Source organism: Alligator mississippiensis, chromosome 3 (genome assembly GCF_030867095.1).
Source record: "Alligator mississippiensis isolate rAllMis1 chromosome 3, rAllMis1, whole genome shotgun sequence".
In the NCBI taxonomy this organism is placed as follows: Eukaryota; Metazoa; Chordata; order Crocodylia; family Alligatoridae; genus Alligator; species Alligator mississippiensis.
In genome coordinates this window covers 228,536,190-228,558,817 of record NC_081826.1, presented here as the reverse complement: position 1 = coordinate 228,558,817, position 22,628 = coordinate 228,536,190, and the positions used below count along the sequence as shown (strand labels likewise).

General features: G+C 40.3%; 1 protein-coding gene across 1 annotated transcript in view; it reads left to right on the top strand.

Moving 5' to 3' along the window:
* WDR36 (WD repeat domain 36) overlaps positions 1-22,397 on the top strand; it is a 63,704-nt gene extending 41,307 nt beyond the window's left edge. Inside the window, exons 14-23 of the mRNA XM_019484362.2 lie at positions 1,120-1,285; positions 1,542-1,650; positions 2,531-2,610; positions 6,554-6,661; positions 10,608-10,705; positions 14,165-14,307; positions 15,018-15,137; positions 15,374-15,455; positions 18,809-18,996; positions 21,854-22,397. Coding sequence (XP_019339907.1) covers positions 1,120-1,285; positions 1,542-1,650; positions 2,531-2,610; positions 6,554-6,661; positions 10,608-10,705; positions 14,165-14,307; positions 15,018-15,137; positions 15,374-15,455; positions 18,809-18,996; positions 21,854-22,003 — 1,244 coding nt within the window. The 3' untranslated portion in view covers positions 22,004-22,397. The remainder of the gene's footprint in view (positions 1-1,119; positions 1,286-1,541; positions 1,651-2,530; positions 2,611-6,553; positions 6,662-10,607; positions 10,706-14,164; positions 14,308-15,017; positions 15,138-15,373; positions 15,456-18,808; positions 18,997-21,853) is intronic.
* Positions 22,398-22,628: the final 231 nt, after the last annotated feature.

Below are 22,628 nucleotides of genomic sequence, written 5' to 3'. Positions count from 1 at the left end.
GCACATGTATTAAGTGCAACACATATGAATAATTCACTCAGAGTATAACAGCTATAGAAATTGCAGCCTATATGCCAAGAGCTGGGTGGAATTGTTTAACACCTGAAATGCTTTCAAATTCTAGGTTGGAAATGGCAAACCAAAAGATTGGAGCTGCTAGTCTCTAAGGTTTTGCTCTCTGGAAAAGTTAGTGTCATCTTAGGTTATGGATGAACATATATTTTAGCTGCTTTAAAAGGGAAGAGGTATTTGCAGCTCAGGAACAGGCATTACCTGTTACATCTAACTTGTATTGCTACAGAATCATGCAGACAAAAGGTAGCTAAACTGCCCTGACTTTGATCCTGAATTAATTAGGGTTGAAGTCAGAGTGGTTTTGCTTCATTTGTGTTCTAAAGAATCATGCAGTTACATCATAACAGCCTATACTGGTAGCCTTTGATAGTGATATGATTGTTACATCTGTCTCTACCCCTACTGTCTTCTAGTGTTTATAGCAGTGACTACTGTTTATGTTAACTTTTGCATACTGATAATAGCAAAGTAGGAGGTGATTTAGAGCAGGAGTGTTATACTCATCCCATGCGCAGGGCCAGATCCAGCACAGGGCAGGACTGGCAGCAGGAGGATGAGCGGGGCTGTAGCTGCCCAGCCCGTGCTTGCCCTTTTGCTGATGATTTGCTATGTCCACCAGGGCAGAGGCCCAGGTTCTATGGCTGGCCCCTCTCTCCCAGTAATACCTCACAACTTCCAGTTGCCCATCAATAAATAGCCTGTTGAGCCGAATGAAGTAGCTCAGTGGGGCAGATCTTTGACACCCTTCACTTAAAGAACTTCATACATCCAGTCTCAAGTTCAGAATTGGGATTTTTAACCATGTAATGAAAGCTAACATACTGCTTTAATGAATACATTGTTCAAGAAGAAGTTTGTGCGGTACTATTCTCTTTATAGAGTACTTCTTTGCATATCATGTTCTATAAATCTGTATGATGTATCACTTTATGTAGGTCAGTTTTGCTAAACTAATTAAGCTGTGTACCACTTGAACTTGAAAGTGCTGATTAAGAATGTAACCTTTATTCTCTGCAATTTAATTTTTCTTCTTCTTTTTTAAAGCACACGAAGGTGCTATTAGAGGGGTAGCAGTGGATGGATTAAACCAGTTGACAATCACAGCTGGTAGTGATGGATTAATTAAATTCTGGAAGTTCAAAACTACAGAACTAGTTCACTCTACTAATCTGGCATCTTCTCTTAGTGGGATTCTTCTTCATAGAGACAGGTGAGAATGTACAGCTGTTTCAAATACAATATTGGTTATTTTTCTGTATTTTTAAACTGAGACCCACTAACTAGATCTTTTTTTCCCTTGGTATTTGAAAGTAGTGATGCAAAGAGTTTTTTTATTTTGTAGACAATGGAATCCTGTTTTTCTGAGAGATTTTTAGTAGGCCATAACATTTTTAGGATTCATGCTAAAATATTATTTTCTGTTTCATCTTTGTGTATTAACTCTGGTTATGTACTATTTTTGCCAGTGGTATTCTGGGAATTGCATCTGATGACTTCAGTATTAGTGTGTTGGATGTAGAAACAAGAAAGATTGTCAGGAAATTCTCCAGACACCATGGAAAGATTAATGATATGGTAACTATACACATCAAATGCTTGCTTGCTCTGGGGAATAAAAACTAATTCACTCTGTAAATAGATATCCCTGTTTATAGTATATGTGTGTATATATATGTGTGTGTGTGTGTGTGTGTAATGTTTATAGCAAATTCCAGTTTATAGCAAATAATAAGGTATAAATATATTTTTTGAATATTTACATTGTATTCCACTCCAAAAGCCAACAAAAGTAAGGGTAATCTGACAACAGCAGTGATGTCTCCATATATTTTTATAAGAATTAATTTGGTTTGCAAATTTTAAAATGCTTATTATTCAAAAGGCTAATAGAGAAACAAGTATTGCAGTTTAATTACCAGAGTTCATATTAAGTAAAGACTTTGATTGAAACTTTATTTTTACTAAGATGAAAAAAATAAAAATAGATGTTAGGTTATTGGAGCCCATTGTGTTCATCCAGTAGTTCAGTTGTCCATAAATGTATGAGGGTTACATAGTTATATTTATATTTAGCATGCATAAATGAATTGCTTACTAATATGACATTGGTGGTTGCTTTTAAATTATCATTTGGATTTGTCGTTAGGTTCTAATGCATTCCAAGTGTCAGCTGCAGTGTGTAGAACTTTTTATTTATTGTTCTTTACATTTTGAGCAATATTATATGAAGATCTACAAGTATTGCTTAGAACCATACAGGCTGTTGGATACCATATCCTACAGCCTTGCTTTACTTCCCTTAATTGTCCTAAATAAGTTTGTAAGCATCTTTTGGCTAGACACCTACTTAGTTGATGAAGCTGTTGACCTAATCTTTATCTTAGTGAACTAAGGAAGCATATTAGGCATGCCATATATACCACAGATACTCATTTAGCTATAAAATGTATTGCAGGCTTTCAGTCCTGATGGTCGTTGGCTAATAAGTGCATCAATGGATTGCACCATTAAGACATGGGACCTTCCATCTGGATGGTAAGGCAATTTAAAATCTGTAACAGAAGGTATAATATAAATCTCAAGTATAATTTATGTAAAACACAGTAAAACAGACTGGTTGGGTTGTTTTATCATAAAACAAAATAGGCTGAGAAATTCCAAGTTAATATTTGCTATATTTAAAATGAACTTTTGTCTAGTTCTTTCTAATTTTTCTGGTCCCTGTTATGAATCTTTTAATGACTAACAGTTTAAAATCTTACAGAATAATTGAGAAAAGTACTTGAAGACATATGAATAGAAGTTGTGAATTTGCTGTTTTCAGCTACAATTTAAAAGGTTTAATGTCAGTTAAAAAATACCTTTTAGGGGTGCACTGATAGAGATTTTGGGGGCCGATACCAATAGCCAATATGTAAGGAGGCATATCGGCCGATACCGATCAGATATCCAGTACAGTTGCCATCAGCTGGTAAGTCTAGTGTGTTGGAAGGGGAGGGGGAAGGGAAGAGGTGTGCCTCCCACAGTGAAGGAAGGGACAGGGGCAGACGCTGCCCAGGAAGGCAGGGGCATGGAATGGAGGCACGGCTCATGGGTTGGGGGCAGCTCCGCCACTGCGTGAACCCCGGGAGGGTGGGGGCGGGGGGGCATGTGCCCCCAGATCTGTGCAGGGCGGGCTGCAGCTGCAGGGTGGACCCGGAGCCAGCATTGCACAGGACTTTTCTTGCCGGGGGCTGGGATTGGAGCAGGCTCCAGGGGCACTGGGAGGAGGCACCAGCCACCAGGCCTGTGCCACCGCCCACCACAGCCCCAGCTGAATGCCATGCTTTCACCCAAGCACTGGGAAAAGCCAGGGCTGTGCTGGGCAGCAGGCTACAGCACAGGGCTTGGAGCGGAGCTGCGGTGAAATTTGGGGTGACTGCAGCCTCCTCCCAGCACCACCAGAGACTGCTCTGAGCCCAGCCCCTGTCAAGAAGAGCCCAACACAGCACTGGCTCCAGCTCTACCCCAGAGCTGCAACCTGCCCAGTGCCATGCAGATCTGGGAGCACACGCCCCCCTGCCACCCTCCCGGGGCACAAGCAGCAGCAGGAGCTGCCCACACCCCACAAGCCACGCCCCTGTCTCGCCTGTCCCTTCCCTCACTGCGGGGGACATTGATCTGCCCCCCCCCATGCCCCTTCCCTCCCCCCTCCCCTTCCGACTTACCAGCTGGAGGCAGCTCTCCACACTGCCGGCTCTGCTCTGTGCTATGTTGCGGCTGTGTGCAGCATGGGCATTTATTGGCCAAATTATCAGGCCGATATCCGATATAGACAATTTTCTTTATATTGGTACCAATCTAATATCAAACCAATGTATTGGTGCACATCTAATACCTTTATTAAGTCCATGCAACTTAGTTGCTCCTAGGCTGTATAAGGCATTGCAAGGCAAGGACATTTGAAGAACAGAGGAACTTGCAGCTCTCTGGAACAGGAGTCAGGTTGTGTACCTTATTAACAAAATATGTATATATGTATATGTTTATATATTTCCTAGCGCTCCAGTTTAGGTGTCTAATATGTCAGGATAGATGGTACTGTAAATACAATAATTTTTAATTGTATTGATAAATATTTTTTTAATAGAAATAATATTTCACAGTTGAATCTTGAATCAATAAAAATACTAAAGCAGACTTGCTTAAGTGTTAATAAGTATGCATGCTTACTAGTATGAATGTCACTTTTTTACATGCCTTTAATAGAAATGTGCATTAGCTAAAGTGGAAAGAAAAAAGAAACACTTCTCTGACATTTCTTGTTTTAAAAGTGGAAATAGTAAATGAACATAAGAGTGATTGATAGTATGATGGTGCCTTCTGCTCTGCCATTCTTGTTCTAACTTGCATTGTTTTTAAAATGCTTGGGAGGGTGGGGAAATATTAGTTGAATTTGTGGTGCCCTGTTGTTGCTCGCACTTGTCAGGATTAAATTTTCCTGATAAGATTACTCAGGCTGGCTTCAGAAAAAACAATTTCACATAAAATATAGCTTTCTCATGTCTGAATTCAAGAATTTTTTTATTTATTTAATTCATGAAATATTTAAGCATCTTCCGAAATTACAGTTGCAAATCACAGCTCTAGGAAATACTGATCTACAGTGCTACACATCAAACAGATGCTAGTACTTCAGTATAACATATTCTGCACTTGTTGAAATTTCAGTAGCTTTTCCACTCTTTTGTTGGGCAATAAAAAACTAAAACCAGGGGTATGAAACTCAACTTGTACCCCAGACTGAATCCAGACCACAGGGCTCCTTTGCAGGCCAAATGCAGCCCAGGTGTGCAAGCCAGGTTGCGGGCAATTTAAGTTCTTTCCCCCATTTTGTTTGTGAATACTGCCAGACCCCGCTCCCTGAGCACATGGAAGTAAGGGGCAAATTTAAAAATACTGACTTTGAAATAGACATACCTATCATAAACTACATATAGGAAAATTATTATAGGTACCCATAAACTTAGTTAATCCAAAATTGATGCAGTTTACCTGTTTTGAAACTGCTGCGAGTTTTTGCATAGGTGATCCATAAACACACTTCTTAATCTACTTACATATAATGTACACTATGCATGACATGAGTCCAAAGCCAGAAGGCTCATGATTTACCATACAGTTCGTTGGCTGGGTCTCACCAGAGACAACAGCATTTCAAGCCATGGTGACCCCACAACTCAGCATTGCTCAGTATGTGCTTGTACTCCAGATACCTTCTTCCCCCCTGAACCCCAAAGGATCCCCCCTTCTCATGAACCAGATGCTCTTATCATGAGTCCTGGGATCATCTAAAAATTTATATTCAGATGAGAGGCAGGGCAGCCTGGTCCAGCTTCACCTCAGAGAGTGGGCCACACTAATTATATGCAACAGGCTGAGAGAGGAGGTTGTCCCAGCCTCCTTCAGAGGGTTCGGAATTGATTGAGTGTGTGGTCGGGGGGTAGAAAGGTAAGAAAGGTTTATTGACTTAACAAAAACATGACTATGCGTAGTATACTAAGACAGGTAATGACAGGCAATAATAATTCGCAGCGGCAACTTATCGACAGTCCCCTCCGATGCCTGATGTACAACAAGTTTCTCTTTCCACAAAGCTCAGCAAAGTCAGGCGTCCCCAATCAGCACTGTCTGGGAGGTACCAGGAAGGACCCTGGTATTCAGTCCTTGGGCTCCTTGAAATCCACGGGCCCACTGATCCAGGTCAACAGCTAATTAATCCCTTTCACAGAGCTGTATCTTCCTTCTGAATGATTTCCGTGTGTGCCAGCTAATTTATAATTTCTGAGCTGTGCTGATAAGTTACAGCCATTCAGATTCTTTTTACTTCAACTGTCCTTAGACTGACAAATAGCAGTACAAGCCTTGCATTCTTTTGATAAGATTAATTGTATATGTTATAATCGGAGGACCAGGAGCCTCCAAGTACAATGAGATGATATGTGCTAAACAATGTCAGAACAAAAGACAGTAGCATGCACGGGTCACTGATGCACTCATTCTGACACCAGTGTTTGATCAAGAAGTGCTGCTATGTAAGGTGGAGGGAACTGACAAGCCATGGCAGCATCTTGGCTGCACAGAAAACAAACTAAAAGGTTAAAACAACTTGGTATTTTGTCATGAAAATGCTTTCTTGTCGCAGAGGTATTTTAAAAAATATATTATTCAAATCTATTGTCCAAATCTATTCGTTAGTTATGTGAGAGGCAAGGATTTTGTGGGTGATATCTTTTATAGGACCAACTGCTTAGTTGGGATAAAGTTAGAAAGCCTTTCAAATGCATGGTTATAATTGTCACAAACTACACAAAAATGAGTGCCATCTAAGAATATGAAGTGTTAACTACAGGTTATGAGAAGAAATATTGTATGCTTTCAGAATGACAACAGGTATGAAAATTGTATGTCTTCCATAATTTTTCTCTCCTCTTTGTAGTCTCATAGATTGCTTCTTGCTAGACTCGGCAGCTGTCAGCATTACCATGTCTCCTACAGGAGATTTTCTAGCTTCATCACATGTGGATGATCTTGGAATTTATCTGTGGTGAGTGTGTAAGTTTTCAGAGGTGTTCAGAAGTATCCCTATGTCAGCATAACATTACAGAAATTTCTAACGTTACAGAAATTTCTTACATCGCTTTGTCCATGACCTGTAAATAGAGAATTGTGACATAAAGTTTATTGTCCAGTATGTTGACACTGGACCTATACATGTTGATTTAAGCTATACTTATTATTTATTTAACTTATGAATTGTTCTGAATTCTACCACTCTGCTGATGTGGCTCAGGCCAAAAGACTCTTCTAGGTGTGCAACTGAGATGTAACATATGCACAATTGTGCTTTCCTGTCTGCCTGCTGTACTGCTTATGATAGATACCTTCATGTCATCCAGGTTATGTGTATCTGGTTATTGTTTTATCTGAGGAGCCTTTAATGCTAGGTTTTGTCTAAACTTGAATGATTTATTAGTATAGTTTAGTTAGTAAACATTTTAAAGGTAATTGTGGTGTATGTTTTGCAAATAGCCCATTTTCTAGTGTAACTTTTATATGAGTACTCCAAACAAAATAAATAATGCCAGCCAGAGGCCTTCTTTGCTGGTATAAACATCATCTCTGAAATATCATGTTCCGTCCAGAACTTGGATGATACAGACCCACCCCCTACCAATCATTTTTGCTGGTTTTAAAAATCGGAAGAGGAATTATTCAGTAATGGTACTACTTTGTGAGATTGGTTTTAAAGCAGAGTAAATATAAAGTACCTTAAACATTAAACCTAAACATGCTTATCAGATAGGTAAACTGCAAAAATTAAGTCAGATGATACAGGCCATGTTATACCATTCACTTACCATGCCAGTTAGCAGTGCTTAAAAAATGGTGCTTGCTGAACAGCACTGATTTCCCAAGCCAATAGCAGTGTAACTTTGTTCAGTTACACTGATTTCCAGTAGAACACAGGAAGCAGTGTGGAGCAGCATTGTCTGGCACAGTAAGTGAGAAATATAGACATGGCCATGGTGCCTTGTAGCCAAGCCAGGAAATTTAAAATGTTGTAAACGTCAAGTAGTGACAGAAGTAACTTTTACATCATAACTCCAATTTGTTATGCAAGTTGTAGCAAAAGCAATTTAAAGACATTTTCTGAAATAATTGTGATAAGTTATTCTAATCACAGAACTCTGATGCAATTGGAATAAAAAGCTTGGTGGGATAGCTCACATGACTGGAGCACTGTCATGGGTGGGTACAAACTGTTCAGGAAGGACAGGCAGCAGAGCAGAGGAGGAGGAGTTGCACTTTATGTAAAATTGCCGTATGATTGCTCAGAGCTCCAGTATAAAACTGGAGATGGGCCTGTTGAGAGTGTCTGGGTTAGGCTCAGTGGGGAGAGCAGCAAGGGTGATGTCATGGTGGAGATAGTGGTGGATGAAGCTTTCTTCAAACAGCTAACGGAAGTTTCCAGATCACAGGCCCTCGTTCTCATGGGGAACTTCAGTCACCCTGACATCTGCTGGGAGGGTAATACAGTGGGTCACAGGCAATCCAGGGAGTTTTTCGAGAGTGTTGGGAACAACTTCCTGGTGCAAGTGCTGGGGAGGCCAAATAGGGGCCGTGCTCTTCTTGACCTGCTGCTCACGAACAGGGAAAAATAAATGGGGAATGTACTAATAGATAGTAACTTGGGCAGCAGCGACCACAAAATGATTGAGTTCAGAATCCTGAGGAAAGGAAGGAAGGAGAGCAGTGGAGTAAGGACGCCAGACTTCAGAAAAGCAGACTTCAGCTTGCTCAGGGAACTCATGGACAGGATCCCCTGGAAAGCCAGACTGAGGGGGAGAGGATTCCAGGAGAGCTGGCTGTACTTCAAGGAAGCCTTGGCTTAGCAGAGAATAGTTCAGTAAAATATATCATAAAAAGGAAGCTTTTAAGAAGTGGAAACTTGGACAAACAACTAGGGAGGAGTACAAGAGTATTGCTCAAGCATGCAGGGATTAAGTCAGGAAGGCCAAAGTGCAATTGGAGTTGCAGCTAGCAAGAGATATGAAGAATAACAAGAAGGCTTTCTACAAGTATGTCGGTAACGAGAGGAAAGTCAGGGAAAGTGTGGGTCTTTTACTGAATGGAGCAGGCAACCATGCAGAAAAGGCTGAAGTAGTCAATGCGTTTTTCACTTAAGTCTTCAAAGGCAAGGTCAGGTCCCAGATTACTATACCAAACTGGCAGCACAGTTCAGGGAGGAGGTGAGCAGCCAACAGTGGCAAAAAACAGGTTCGGGACTCTTTAGAAAAGCTGGACATGTACAAGTCCATGGGTCTGGTGCAGAGGGGGTTGGCTGATGTGATTGCAGAGCTGCTGGCCATCATCTTTGAAAACTCGTAGCAACTGGGAGAGGTCCTGGATGATAGGAAAAGGGCAAATATAGTGCCCATATCTAAGAAAGGGAAAAAGGAGAATCTAGGGAACTATAAACCAGTCAGTCTCACCTCAGTCCCTTGAAAAATCATGGAGCAGATCCTCAGAGAATCCATTTCTAAGCACTTGGAGGAGGAGGAGGAGAAGAAGATGATTAGGAACAGTTGGCATGGATTCACTAAGGGCAAGTCATACCTGACCAACCTGATTGCGTTCTATGATGAGGTGACTGGCTCTGTGGATATGGGGAGACAAGTAGATGTGGTATACCTTGATTTTAGCAAGGCTTTTGTCTCCCACAACTTTCTCACAGGCAACCTAAGAAAGTACGCTGGATGAATGGACTCGAATCAATGGCTCTATGTCTAGTTGGCAACTGGTATCAAGTGGGTTGGTCCTGGGGCCAGTTTTGTTCAATATCTTTATCAACAACCCGGAAGATGGCATAGAGTGCACCCTCAGCCAGTTTTCAGATGATACGAAGCTGGGGGGAGTAGTAGATACACTTGAGGGTAGGGCTACTATTCAGCGTAACCTAGACAAATTGGAGGATTGGGCCAAAAGAAATCTCATAAGGTTCAACAAGGGCAAGTGCAAAGTCCTGCACTTAGGATGGCGCAGTCCCATGCACCCATACAGGCTGGGGACTGACTGGTTGGGCAGCAGCTTTGCCGAAAAGGACCTGGGGGTTACAGTGGACAGTTAGCTGAATATGAGCCCACACTGGCATTGTTGCCAGGAATGCCAAGAAGGCTAGTGGCATACTGGGCTGCATTGATAGGAGAGTTGCTAGCATGTCAAGGGAAGTGATTCTTTCCTTCTCTTCAGCACTGGTGAGGCCACATGTGGAGTACTGAATTCAGTTTTTGACCCCTCACTACAGAAGGGATGAGGACAAATTAGAGTCTGGGGAGGGCAACAGAAATGGTGAGGGGGCTGGGGTACATGATTTATGAGGAGAGGCTGAGGGAACTGGGCTTATTTAGTCTAGAGAAGAGAAGAATGAGAGGGGATGTAATTAGCAGCCTTTAACTACCTGAAGGGTTGTTCAAAAGAGGATGGAGCTGGACTGTTCTCCAAGGTGATGGATGACAGAACAAGAAGCAACAGTGTCAAGTTGCAGCAAGGGAAGTTTAGGTTTGATATTAGGAAGTATTTTCTCACTAGGAGGGTAGTAAAACAGTGGAACAAGTTACCCAGAGATGTTGTGGACTCTCCATCCTTGGAGGTTTTTAGGACCCGGCTAGACAAAACCTTGGCTGGCATGATTTAGTTGGGGACAGTGCTGCTTTGAGCAGAGGGTTGGACTAGATGACCTCCTGAGGTCCCTTCTAACCCTAATTTTCTATGATTCTATGCAGTTTGGTTCCCTTCCCCCCCCCCCCCCCCCCGACCTCCCCATTTCTTTCTTTTTTCAAGACAAGTAATGCTAACCATAAGAAGAAAAACTCAGCCATTTGTCATATTGCAATGGTATCAAACATTCTAAAAATGTTGTTTATATTCTTACTTTGCATGCTTATTTAAAAAGTAATGGTTTTTAATACTTCTTTGTCTTCATTATTTAGGTCTAATCGTTCCTTGTATTCACTTGTCTCTTTACGGCCGCTTCCAAAAGATTATGAGCCTTCTGTAATAATGCTTCCAGGAACATGTCCTGCTCAAGGTAATTCCTGGATGAAAATGGCTTGTTCAAGATCACAATAATGAAAGTCAAATGGCAGACATTTCATTTTCTTCATGTAGAACTCAATGTTTTCTTGTAGAAAAAAATGCATACAACAGGGTCACTTCATCTCCTTAAGAAAAGGGTTCTGCAATCTCTGAATAATGTAGCATACTAACATTATTCAGTACCATTTAGTTCTCAGTTGTATGGGTGGATATGATAATATTTACAAGAGTAGGTGTGTTGAAAGGTTTTGTTTTTATTCCTAACAAACACATTTCAGGAGAATTAATATTGTAGGTGCCATTTGCTTCCTTTCCTTGAAACCCAGAACCTTCATAGTGCGTTTCGTGTGACATTTGTCATTCTGCTTGAAAGATAGACTTGTGTATGTTCTGTGTTCTTAATGCTTGTTTCTCTTATCCTGTTTGCCATAGGTGATTTTTATAATTTTTTGATGGCAGATGATGATAAGAAATGAACATTTTGGACAGTTCATTCCCATGAGCCACTTAGACCATAATTCTATCTAGCCTAGTGTCCTACCTCACAGAGTAGATACTGAAGGGGAGAGTGAACAGGACACATCCAGAATTTTCAGTTTCCTGCTCCTTCCACCCTTGCAGCTTCCAGTATTTACAGGTTTGGCAAGGTCTAATTCAAAGGCCTTCCTTGTCTACAATGTCCTGTTTTAGTACAATATATACCTATATGATGATGGACCTTTCCTCCAAAAATTGAACCATTCCACTTTTGAATGGACTTAAGTTACCAACTTCCACAACATCTTGGGGTAATGAGTTTCACATGTTAATTACTTAATGCGTACATCTACATGTGCACTTTATAGCAGAGTAGACTTATTAGCTTTGCATTAAAGCACCACCATCTACACATGCATTGATATTAAGGTACAATAAGCTAACTCTGCCATAAGAATACTATCTTACAGTAAAATAATTAACTCCACCACAGTACTATCTTACAGCATAGTGATTTACTGAGTTGAAATGCACATGTAGACAGTGAGCACAGAAATAAATTGCATACCAACAGCCAGGGACCTGCTCCATCCTGGCTCAAATTGCTGCTGTTCGGAGTGCACGTGTAAACGTAGCACCTAGGGGCAGTTTACTCTGGCTTGAACTGTTCCAGAGTTTATTGTCTCAATAATTGCACATGTAGATGCACCCACTATGTAGAACAAAACCTTCCTTTTGTTAACTTTAAACCTACCACCTAATAGTTTCAGTTTAGGTCCCCTAGTTCTAGTATTGTACAAGGCAGTAAATAAGAAATCCCTGTTTAATATTTTGTAAACCTCTGTCATACCCCCCCTCAAACATCTCTTCTAAAATCTGACAAGTCCTAGCCTATTTAGTTTCTCCTTATGTGGAAGCCCCCCCATTCCCCTGATCATCCTTGTTGCTCTCCTTTGTACCTTTTCTAGTTTTATATATCCTTTTTGAGGTGTGATACCAAAATGGTACCAGTATAAATCTGTGGTGCATCCACACCTTGAATAAAAGGGCATAGTGATACTTTTTGCTTTGTTCACTATTCCATTCTTAATAATTCCTATCACTTTATTTATCTTTTTGATGGCTGCTGAACACTGAGCTGATGGTTTTAGCAAACCATCCACAGTGACATCCAATATTTTCCTGGTGTGGTGACAGCCCTGTTACATATATTTGGGGTTATTTTTCACATGTGCATAACATTTATCAACATTGAATTTCATTTGCCATGTTGTTGCCCATAAGATCAGTCCTTCAAAGTCTGTTCTTGTTCTTTGAAGTCTGCTTCAGCCTTTACCACTCTGAATATTTTGGTTGCCTGCAAACTTAGTCACCTTGCTACTGACCTCCTTTCCCTCCTCCCCTCTTTCATTTCCCTTCCCCTTCCCCCTGTTTTCACCTCTTTCCAGGTTATGTATGACTATATTAAACAGACTGGTCCCAACAGAGATCACTGTTTATTTCTTTTCATTCTGAAAACTGACCATTTATACCAATTCAGTTTTTCTGTCCTTAACCCAATTTCTGATCTGATCTATAAATCAATGATAAACCTATTTCATTAAGAACCTGTGATGCAGAACTCTTGTTAAAGGCTTTTTGAAGCTCAGAAATGCTTTGTCAGTTGGATCATCCTGCTCCCCATCCTTGCTGAAAGAACCCTCAAAGAACTCTTAATAGTTTGGAGAGACAGGACCTTTATTTAGAAAAGCCATGCTGGTTTATCCCAGCAAGCCCTGCTCATCCATGTGTTGAACTGTCCTTTTATTTAATTATTGCTTCAGCCAATTTGCCAGTAGCAGATGTTAGACTCGCTGACCTGTACTTCCCTGGGTCCCCTCTAGAGTTGTTTTTAAAGGGGCTGGTTCTGGTTCTAGTTCAGTTAATATTTTCCATCTCAAGTAGATTTATAACCTTTTTGGCCAGCCTAGATTTCTGCATCTTAAAATCTGTCCCCTACCTATTTTTAAGCTTTTCTGTAGCACATATTATGGCAGGGGCAGGCAGTTATTTTGGGCAGAGGGCCGCTTACTGAGTTTTGGCAAGCCATTGAGGGCTGCATGACAGGCAGCTAGGGGCAGATATATATTAATTTTCTAAATTTTTAAGGGGACCCGCAGGCTAGATAGAATGGCCTGGCAGGCCGCGTCCAGCCTGCAGGCCGCATTTTGCCCACCCCTGTATTATAGCCATGTATAGTAGTATGGTAGCATATTTTTTAAAGGTAAAATAAGCTACAGAGTTCAAGTTACTTGGTCAGTGTTACAAAAGAAGTTTTGAGGTAGTGTAAGCTGGTAACAGAACTTAGATCTCCTATTCAATACCATGCTTTAATTACAAGTGACCATCTTTTCATGTGTGTATGTACTAGAGTCTAGACTCTAGAGTACCATAATTAACATACATTTCCCTTCAGCTTCTGCATTTGTATGCATGTGTACACACACGCATACGCACATTTACTTTTAGCTAAAGTTGGTACCAAAAATGTGTATAGGATTGATGGCAGCTATTCTGAAAGGACTTGCAATGGTAGTTTCTTCATTTTCTTAGTACATTCCATACATGGCAATATCAGTGTATCTTGAGCTAATTTTTGGTTATCCTTTCAAAGCTTCATGAGGAAACATGAAATAATTATCAGCTTTATTTTGATTTAATGCAGATAAGTTCAAATTAATCTTAGAGGCCTGGCTGATGGGTACATTTTTAATCTTTTTGAGTTTTTCTAGTTCTAGGCTTACATATAATTGGTTGTCATTAAGAATAATTTAATCTCTCACCTAAAGTAGAAAAATGCTCTCTGACTCATTAGGTACATTTTACGTAAACATCGTATATCCATTTTTAAAGATTGCTGAAAAGTGATGTTCACAGTGCATTTGAAACCTAGCTTGGCTTGCATATGTTTTAAATAACATGTATTTTCTGCAAGATGTGGACTCTACAGAAAATGAAGAAACAAGTGATGATATGATAGAATATGATTCACCGGAGCAACTGGGAGAGCAGCTAGTGACCCTGTCTCTATTGCCTGAGTCAAGGTGGAAAAACCTACTCAATCTGGATCTTATTAAGGTAATATTATGCTGGTTTTGGCCTGGCTATCTGGCCTAGGGGATTGTGTGCTGACTCTGGGGCCAAAGAGTTGTGAGTTTATACAATACTGGAACTTTGACTGTTGTGGCTTCTGGGGCAGCTCCTATGCAAAATAAATTAATAAAGAGTTGCTGTTATGGTAGCACAAGAGACACAGGTGACTTAACCAGCTTCTGGAGGATTTATTTGTGATGGAGAAAATCTTTGTGTGGCCTAGGGCTGGTGCAAAGGACCACCCTTGCCTGACGCCAGATTTCACTGAGCTGCCTGTATGCCTACTGTATTGCTTTAGTAAAGGACAGTTTCCAGTCAGCACATCTGTTGGCACCCAAATCTGCTCCTAGTTTTCTCCAGATCAGTGCCTGGCACACCCAGAATCAAGAAGAAGAAGGTGCATATCCCCTCAGACTTGGTTTGTCATATGTAAGAGTTGGTCTAAAAGATTATTCCTCTGTCATCAGTATTACTTTAAGATTTATTTAAAAACATATAATGCATTTTGTCAGGTTGGGGTAATTTTTATGGATTGTTCTCTGGGGGTTGCCTTTGGATCCTCCTTAGTATTCAGCAACAAATGCTTCCAAATGTTCATTTTGCTAATGACCCTGAATGTCCTACCAAAACAAATGTTATCTTTTTGATTTTTAGAGAATTTTTAAAATGACTTAATTAAAATGTCTAATTAACAGAAAAAAAATAAACCAAGAGAGCCACCGAAAGTTCCAAAAGCAGCACCCTTTTTCATCCCGACAGTTCCTGGTCTTATACCACAATACACTACTGGTGATCAAGAAAACAATGGAGAGCAGGTAAACATGACAAAAAATAGCTTCTACAGATCTTGCATATTTTTCCTACCATACCTCAGGTATGCTTTTAATTACTGTAAAACATTTTACAGAACTAATTCAATTGCATAGCATTACTTTGTTTTTTTTTCCTTAAAGGTTTTGTGGTATTTGGGGAGAAAACAATTTTACTAGGTTGTGTGTTTTTGTATATTTATGCACATACCATGTGAATTTATTACCTTCTTTTGGTCTAGTCAAAGGTAGTAAATCTTGGAATATTGGCACAGAAGTCTGATTTCTACATTCAACTTGAAGAAGCTCTGAGGACTAATGAGTGTAAGCAAACAAATGAAATACCATTAAAATACAGCAAAATATTAATATTGTGATAAATGTTTGCATTCTGATAATTAATAGGTTAAGAGTTGGGCAGGGGGGAGCCAGCTAACTCATTAGCAAAAGACAAGACGTATGCTCAAACTGTGGAGAGCAGTGTAATATATAAAGGCCTAGGTTGGCTGCTGTAAATAATAAAGCTTGTGTGCTGGAGGCAGGCTAGTCATGGCAGCCCAGAGATCAACACAGATTAAATTACCCTGCAAGGGACTCCACACTGCAGCATAGAGTTATGTAAGGACTGTGGGGAAGTAGAGTTAAGTTAATCAAATAGAACTGCTATGTGAGAAAAAGAGGTTGACCTCTAAAACGGATATTCAGTACATTAAAAAGCATGATGATCTGATCTGAAAAATGTTCTGTACTGTTCTGAAAGATAGCTAATAAAGTCTGCACATCTTATGCTTTTCTAAGTTCATGATTTTTTTTTAATCAGTTACATTGTGTGTGTCCTGTTCCCCATTTTACAGAAAACTTTAAAGCTTGTAATCGTTATAATTATCTGATGATTTAAATAGAAAGTGTAAATAGAAATAGTTGGTTATAAAATAAATCAGGTGGCAACCGTCGATCCTCCTGGATCATGGTGCATGCATGAGGGCCACCCAGACCTTGGATGCATATACCTGGACAGAAATTTTTGGAGGAGTGGAGGCTGCCCAGACCTTCCATCCTCCCTGTAGGTCACTGAGACAAAACCCAAAGACCAGACTAAGTCCAGATGTTTGGGGCCTCCATGGCTGTAGTTGTATAGGTGTCTGGGAATCAAACCCAGGTCTCCTGTGTAGTAGACAGGGATCCTAAAACTGAACCACAGGGGACTCGTAAATCATCAAGTAGTATAAGCACTTTATACCCAGATTCACAAAGGTATTTAGGCACCAGATTTATTGAAACCAGCAGCAAGGTAGATGCCTTTAGACCTTAGTGGATGCATTTAGTGTTGGTTAAATTGTGCCTCTCCAGAACAATTTAAAATGGGATTTTGGAAATGATTGCTAATTAAATGGAGCACAAGAAGAATGTGACTAGGTTGTCACTAGAGATTTTTTTTATGAGCCAACTCTGCCAACATGTCTTCTTCCACTAGACAGAATCTTCAAGCTTTCTGAGGTAAATAGCTTATTCTGTCGCACACAAATTAGTAGTGTAACCCAAATTCAGCACTGCATATAAATGAAATGTTTGAGAAGCACAGAGTGGTAATTTAAAGTCACTGAGAGGGTTGACGCTTGGTTTCCTTTCCTGTTTTTAACATGTTCATTGTTTTCTTCAGTGCTGATGCTCCTAAGGAGTTTTTTTAAGTTTGAGGAAAACTTTCTCAGAAAGTTTAAATAAAGGAGAAGGAAGTTAAACAAAAGTAAAAATACTTACGTTTTAATGAAAAACTGAAAAATGAAAAAAAAAAATCAGTATAATAATTTTAGAGTGTCTATCTCAATTCTGCATCCTAGAATATTTTGCAGACCTAGTTTCCAATTAATATGTTTATTTCAACAGGAAAATATCATAGGCTGTAGGGCTGCGTGAGGCTTCGGACAGAGCTTCAGATCCGGAGAAGCTTCAGACGCTTTGGGGTCCAAAGCAGCACATCCGGGTTGAAGCGCTGGCCTCATTAGGCTTCCCGAAGCGGTTCGGAGCTCCTGAAGAGCTTCGGAGCCGCCTCGGAGATCCAGCCATAGGGTATAATGGGGAAACAATAAAATATCTGTAACTTTGTTGTTTTTTATCCGATTTGGATGAAGTGGTGGTAGACTCTACAGAGAGGATGAAGCCTGCCACGTTTCAAGAAAGTCGATGCAGGGGTTTGGGGGGAACTGCACCTCAAATTCTTGAAAGCAAAACTCATGTCACGTCTAGGTGTTACAACATAGTGGGGTGAAAACTGCAGGGGTGGTAGCTCTTACTGAGGCCACAAAGCCTGCCAAGTTTCAAGAAGATCGGTGAAGGGGTTTGGGGGGAACTGCCCCTCAAGCTGCGGACAAGCAAAACTGGTGCCATGGGTGCTGTGGGACTGACTCTATCTGTCTTGAGGCGGGCAGGGGAGACACTACTCCAGGCCTGGCTGCTAAGCTACTGTGTTACAAGTTACCAATTAATCAATCATGATTCACTCAGGGACCAGGGACTCGGGGACCAGCTCAATACACAGGACCTAGCTACTACATAATGACTTAACAAGCATCAATTAGCACCTACAAAACCAGGCTAAGGAGAGGAAAGATTCAATACAGACAATCAACTGCCCCAAGACAGAGACAGTCTTGGCATGAGTTTTGTCCGTCAGCAGCTAGGGGTGCAGGGCCCCAGAACCCCCCTACACCGATCTCCTCCACAGCTGGCAGGCGTTGTGGCCGCAGCAGGGGCCACCATCTCTGCAGCTGTCACCCTGCTGCGCCTTAACACATGGTGTCACCCATGGCACAAGTTTTGCTTGTCCACAACTTGAGGGGCAGTTCCCCCCCCAAACCTCTGCACCGATCTCCTTGAAACTTGGCAGGCTTTGTGGCCTCAGTAAGAGCTACCACCCCTGCAGTTTTCACCCCACTATGTTGTAACACCTAGATGTGACATGAGTTTGGCTTTCAAGAATTTGGGGTGCAGTTCCCCCCAAACTTCTGCACTGATCTTCTTGAAACTTGGCAGGTTTCGTGTTCTCAGCAGATGCTACCATCCCTGCAAGTTTAATCCAAATCAGACAAAAAACATCAGAGTTACAGCTATTTCATTGATTCCCCATTATAACCTATGGCCGGATCTTCAAGGTGGCTCCAAAGCTTCGGAGCTGCTTCGGCTGGATCAAGGTGGAAATCCGGTCTGGAGCTCTGGATCGGATCACGGCCATCCAAAATGGCCAGATCTGAAGCTGGATCGGATCGCTGCCAATTCGCACAGGCCTAATAGGCAACTCAGTTCTAGAACTGACCTGAAACCATTTTGCGCTTTGGTAGTCCACCTGCTCTGTGGAATTCCCATCTGTTTAAAAAGGAATGCCATGTGCTGAGTGACAAAGGAATTGATCCACATGCAGCTAGGCAGAGGGAGAGAGGTTAGAGAAGGGCTATTTTCTCACCAGGTCAGCTTGATCAAATCCAGTTACTGCTTGGTTATTTTGTTTAAAGGAACTGTAAAAAGCAGTAGAGGGCTAGAGGGAAGAGGATCTAAAATACAGACTGATGTAGAATGCTGCCAAGGAGCTGTTCAAAGGACTTTGAATTCAAACTGTTTTATTTCAGTTTCTAAGGCTTTTTATTGTGAACATTATAATTATATCTCTCAATGCTTTAACACAGATACATCCCCGCTTAATCTGCTAAAGGGCATGGGACCATCTAATATTGAGACAGAACTAAGAGGCTTAGCTCCAGAAGGTGGTGGATCTGTAGAGGTGATGCAAAGCTTTTTGAAATTGATTAGGATGATGCTGAACACAAAATGTGATTTTGAACTGGCCCAGGCATACCTTGCCCTATTTTTAAAGGTAATTTTTTGTTTTGATTTAAATTATTTCTGTACGTTTTGTTTTGTTTTTTAGCTAAAACAATGTATTGTCCTGTAAAATGGATTCTGTACAGTGAAGTATAGTGTCTGTTCTAAAGAAATTGTTTATGAAAAATGTCAAAAAAAGATTCTACTTCACCAAAAACCTCCCGTATCCAGTCCTCATTGTTCTCCTGTCCCTGCTGCATCAGATTGTTCAAAGCAAAGATCAGACTTATAAGTCACCTACGTACTCATGTGGCCTAGCCTCTACCCCCCCCTTTGTTCTCTTCCCCTTCCCCTTTTTCTGCTTTCTTTCTTTCTCCCTTTCTCTTTTCTCCTTCCTTTTTTCTTTCCCACTTCTTTTTCCTCTTCTTCCCTCCCCTCCCCCCACTGGATGTGGTCATTTTCGCCCACAAAGGTCAAAAGTATATACTTCACCAAAAAATTTGTATTAGATTAATTGATTAACCCAACAGCCCTTAACTGGCAACAGCATTAAAAACTTGCAGGCAAACAGGGATAGTGATGAAGAAAATACTGCCAGTGATTTTCTTTTTTTTTTAATAAGAGTAACTGTTCATTGCTTATGATTATTTCTATTCATTTTTCTAATCTGCTAATTTAATGTTATTGGGCGTTTACAGATGTGGGAAAAAAACAGTACTTTGCTTTCAGCTTGTCACACTCCCACCCCAACCACAGTGTGTGCCCAGAAGAGGAATCACATTAGTTTGACCCCATTCACCCAGTGTTTGTACAGCACATGCGCTTCAGCAGGGCTTTTTGGGGCTTTTATCTATTAATAGATCTTTTATCTATTAATAAATAAAAGCCCCAAAAAGCCCCGCTGAAGCACACGAGTTTTACAGACACTGGGGAGCAAGGTCAAACTAACACAATTCCTCTTCTGGTAAAGCACTGTTTGTTTGGGAATGTTCCATGTCTGTCAGCAACTATTGTGACTTCAAGTGCTTTCTTTACTTAGCTACATTTACAATATTGATCATGAAGTCAAAAAAAGCTTCTGTTCTTTGACCTTGAAAACAGTTGAACACAGTTTCCAACTTGTGTATTGATGTGCTGTTCTTAGCTTCTTTAGTTAGTCTGTAAGGTGCAAATCTACCCTGCCTTCTACTTGACTTCAGATTAACATGGCCAACTACGTATCTCTACTCTTCAACACCTAGAGTTACAAAAATGTATCTTGAACAGTGATGCTAAACTAGGCTGGCTGATCTGTGGTGGGGGGTAAAAGGGAGAGGCCAGGGGGCTGAAAATATCCTGGTGCCAGGGAGATGGGTAGGAAATGCTCAGTCCTGGGGCTGGGAACAGTAGCTGGTCTTTCCCAGCCCTGGGGCTGCCCAGGTAATTGCACTGAAGTTCCATTTACTAGTCTAACCTAGGTTGATTAAGTTGGAGTGTACATCACTCCAGGTCTATCTTAGACTTGGTTCAGCCACTTTTAGACTAGTCTGTGTGCCTGGAACTTCTGTATTGTTACAGGTTTAGATTCAATTTCTGATTACTGAGACTGGATCTAAATATAAGGTCCACACTGGGGTGAACCAAGTTAGACTGGGTGGCCATTTTTAATCTGATCTAACTTCCCCCTAATATCTCCATGTTCTGAGGGGTATCCTAAGTCTATTGACAGGAATCTCAAATCCCAAAAAAATTGAGAACCACTGATCTAGAAAATATGGAAACTAGGAAATTGTTATACTTAATTATAAAGGGTACTCTGAGAGAGAAAGCTCTTGGATTTGCTTTCCAAGGGTAAAAATGTGTAGATCATTTGTCGAGACTTTTTTACAGTACCGTAGAAAAAAGAGTTACAGTGGACATGTCTACACATTTATAAATGCGCTTTTGCTAATGTGCATTAAATTTGGTACCTCCCTTGTGAGGTACTAGAAGAAGATGCATTGGCCTATTTTAATTCGCATTAATGAAAGTGCATGGTTTTTTGTGATGCCCTAATGCGCATTAAAATAGGTTAATGCTCATTAGCACATGTGTAGATGAGCCCACTTACAGTTACAACTGAGTGTTAAAAATTTTTGGCATTTAGACCTGTATTATAATGTCCACTTAATCCAGACAGTTTATTAATCTTTCAGTAATTAAAATTTAAGGGGAAGGACTCAATAATTTTCAGAGAAATGTAAATATGTATCCATTTTTTTAATTCTTCTGTACTCTAGTAACAAAGTATCACAAAACTAGTTTTAGGTAGAAGTTCAGGCTCAGTGTGAACAGTAAATTAAATGATATGAAGAGAGAGAAATAGCTAATATTGTGTTTTACTAGCAGCACAGTATGCAACCCAGTATGGGAACAGGGTTTTTATTTCAGAGTTCTTTCCCTTGCTTCAAGACTAACATGTTCTATTAATGTAATCCAGAGAGTTTTTCCTTACCCAGGGGATGAGTTTGCTGACAGCATTTCTACTGGACTAGTGTCATTTAATTAAGCAACGTTGACCTCATATGATGTATTCAGTCTGCTCCTGCTTGAGGTGATGCTGGGCATTGAGTGAGGAGAGCTGGAGGGCACTGAGTGAGGAATAAATGTATGAAGGGTGTGCTTTTACTTGTGGATTTGCATAATGTTGTCACTGTACAAGAGCCAAGTGTGTCTGTCTTGTGTGTGTGGGAACGGTTGGTAAAAGATGTCCAACAAGGGAAAGCTGGTGTGAAGAACGTTTCAAAAATTAAACACTGTTTTCTTTTGATAAATTTCACTTGCTTTATATGCAACCTTGTTAAAAGGGTAAAATAGGGTGAATAGCAAAACTGGTATTTTAAAATGTGATAATATGAATTTACATTAATGGCTTCATACTATTGTTTCAGTTGCATCTTAAAATAACTTCTTCAGAGCCAGCCTTGTTAGAAGAAATATCCAAATTGTCATCACAGCTGGAAGAAACCTGGGTTCATTTACAGACTCTCTTCAATCAAAGTCTCTGTGTGTTAAATTATATGAAAAGTGCTTTATTGTAAAGTGCCTTTTGCTCTTCAATATTTTGAGGTCTGATAAAAAGGATCACACTTCTGTTTATATTGCGTATAATTCTTGGTATCAGAGTTGTGTTTGGAAAAGACAGGCTTTGTGCACCTAAATATGGTGTGACATCTAAATAATACAGAACTGAATGTTTTATTTAGTTCTTTTAATGTAGGAGTCAATTTTGAGTCTTTACAACATAACATTTTTAGACGTAACATGCCCACTAAAATGACAGTTGGAGACTATGTACATAAAGTTTAAATGTGAATAAATATCTAAAAGGATCATCTAGTCAAGAAAAGCCATTTCTGACTATCAACAAAGATGTAAAATAGGCAACAAGATGCAAGAGAAAAAGCAATAAATGTGCCAGTCTTGCGTACAAAATGTAGTCTTGTATGTGTATGCTGTAGTTTAAATAAGTCATTGATTTGGTAACAAATAACTGAAATAATACAATAGCTGCATTTCTCTAAAGCTAGACTGTTTTTCTCATGAATATAAGTGCTTATTAAGAGTTTCCAGAACTAATTTGGCTTCACATCTGTGTTTACTCCCTTTATTCAAATATTTATTTAAAAAAGCTTGTTGTGATTGCACCTGTGGGGCGCAAGCCCT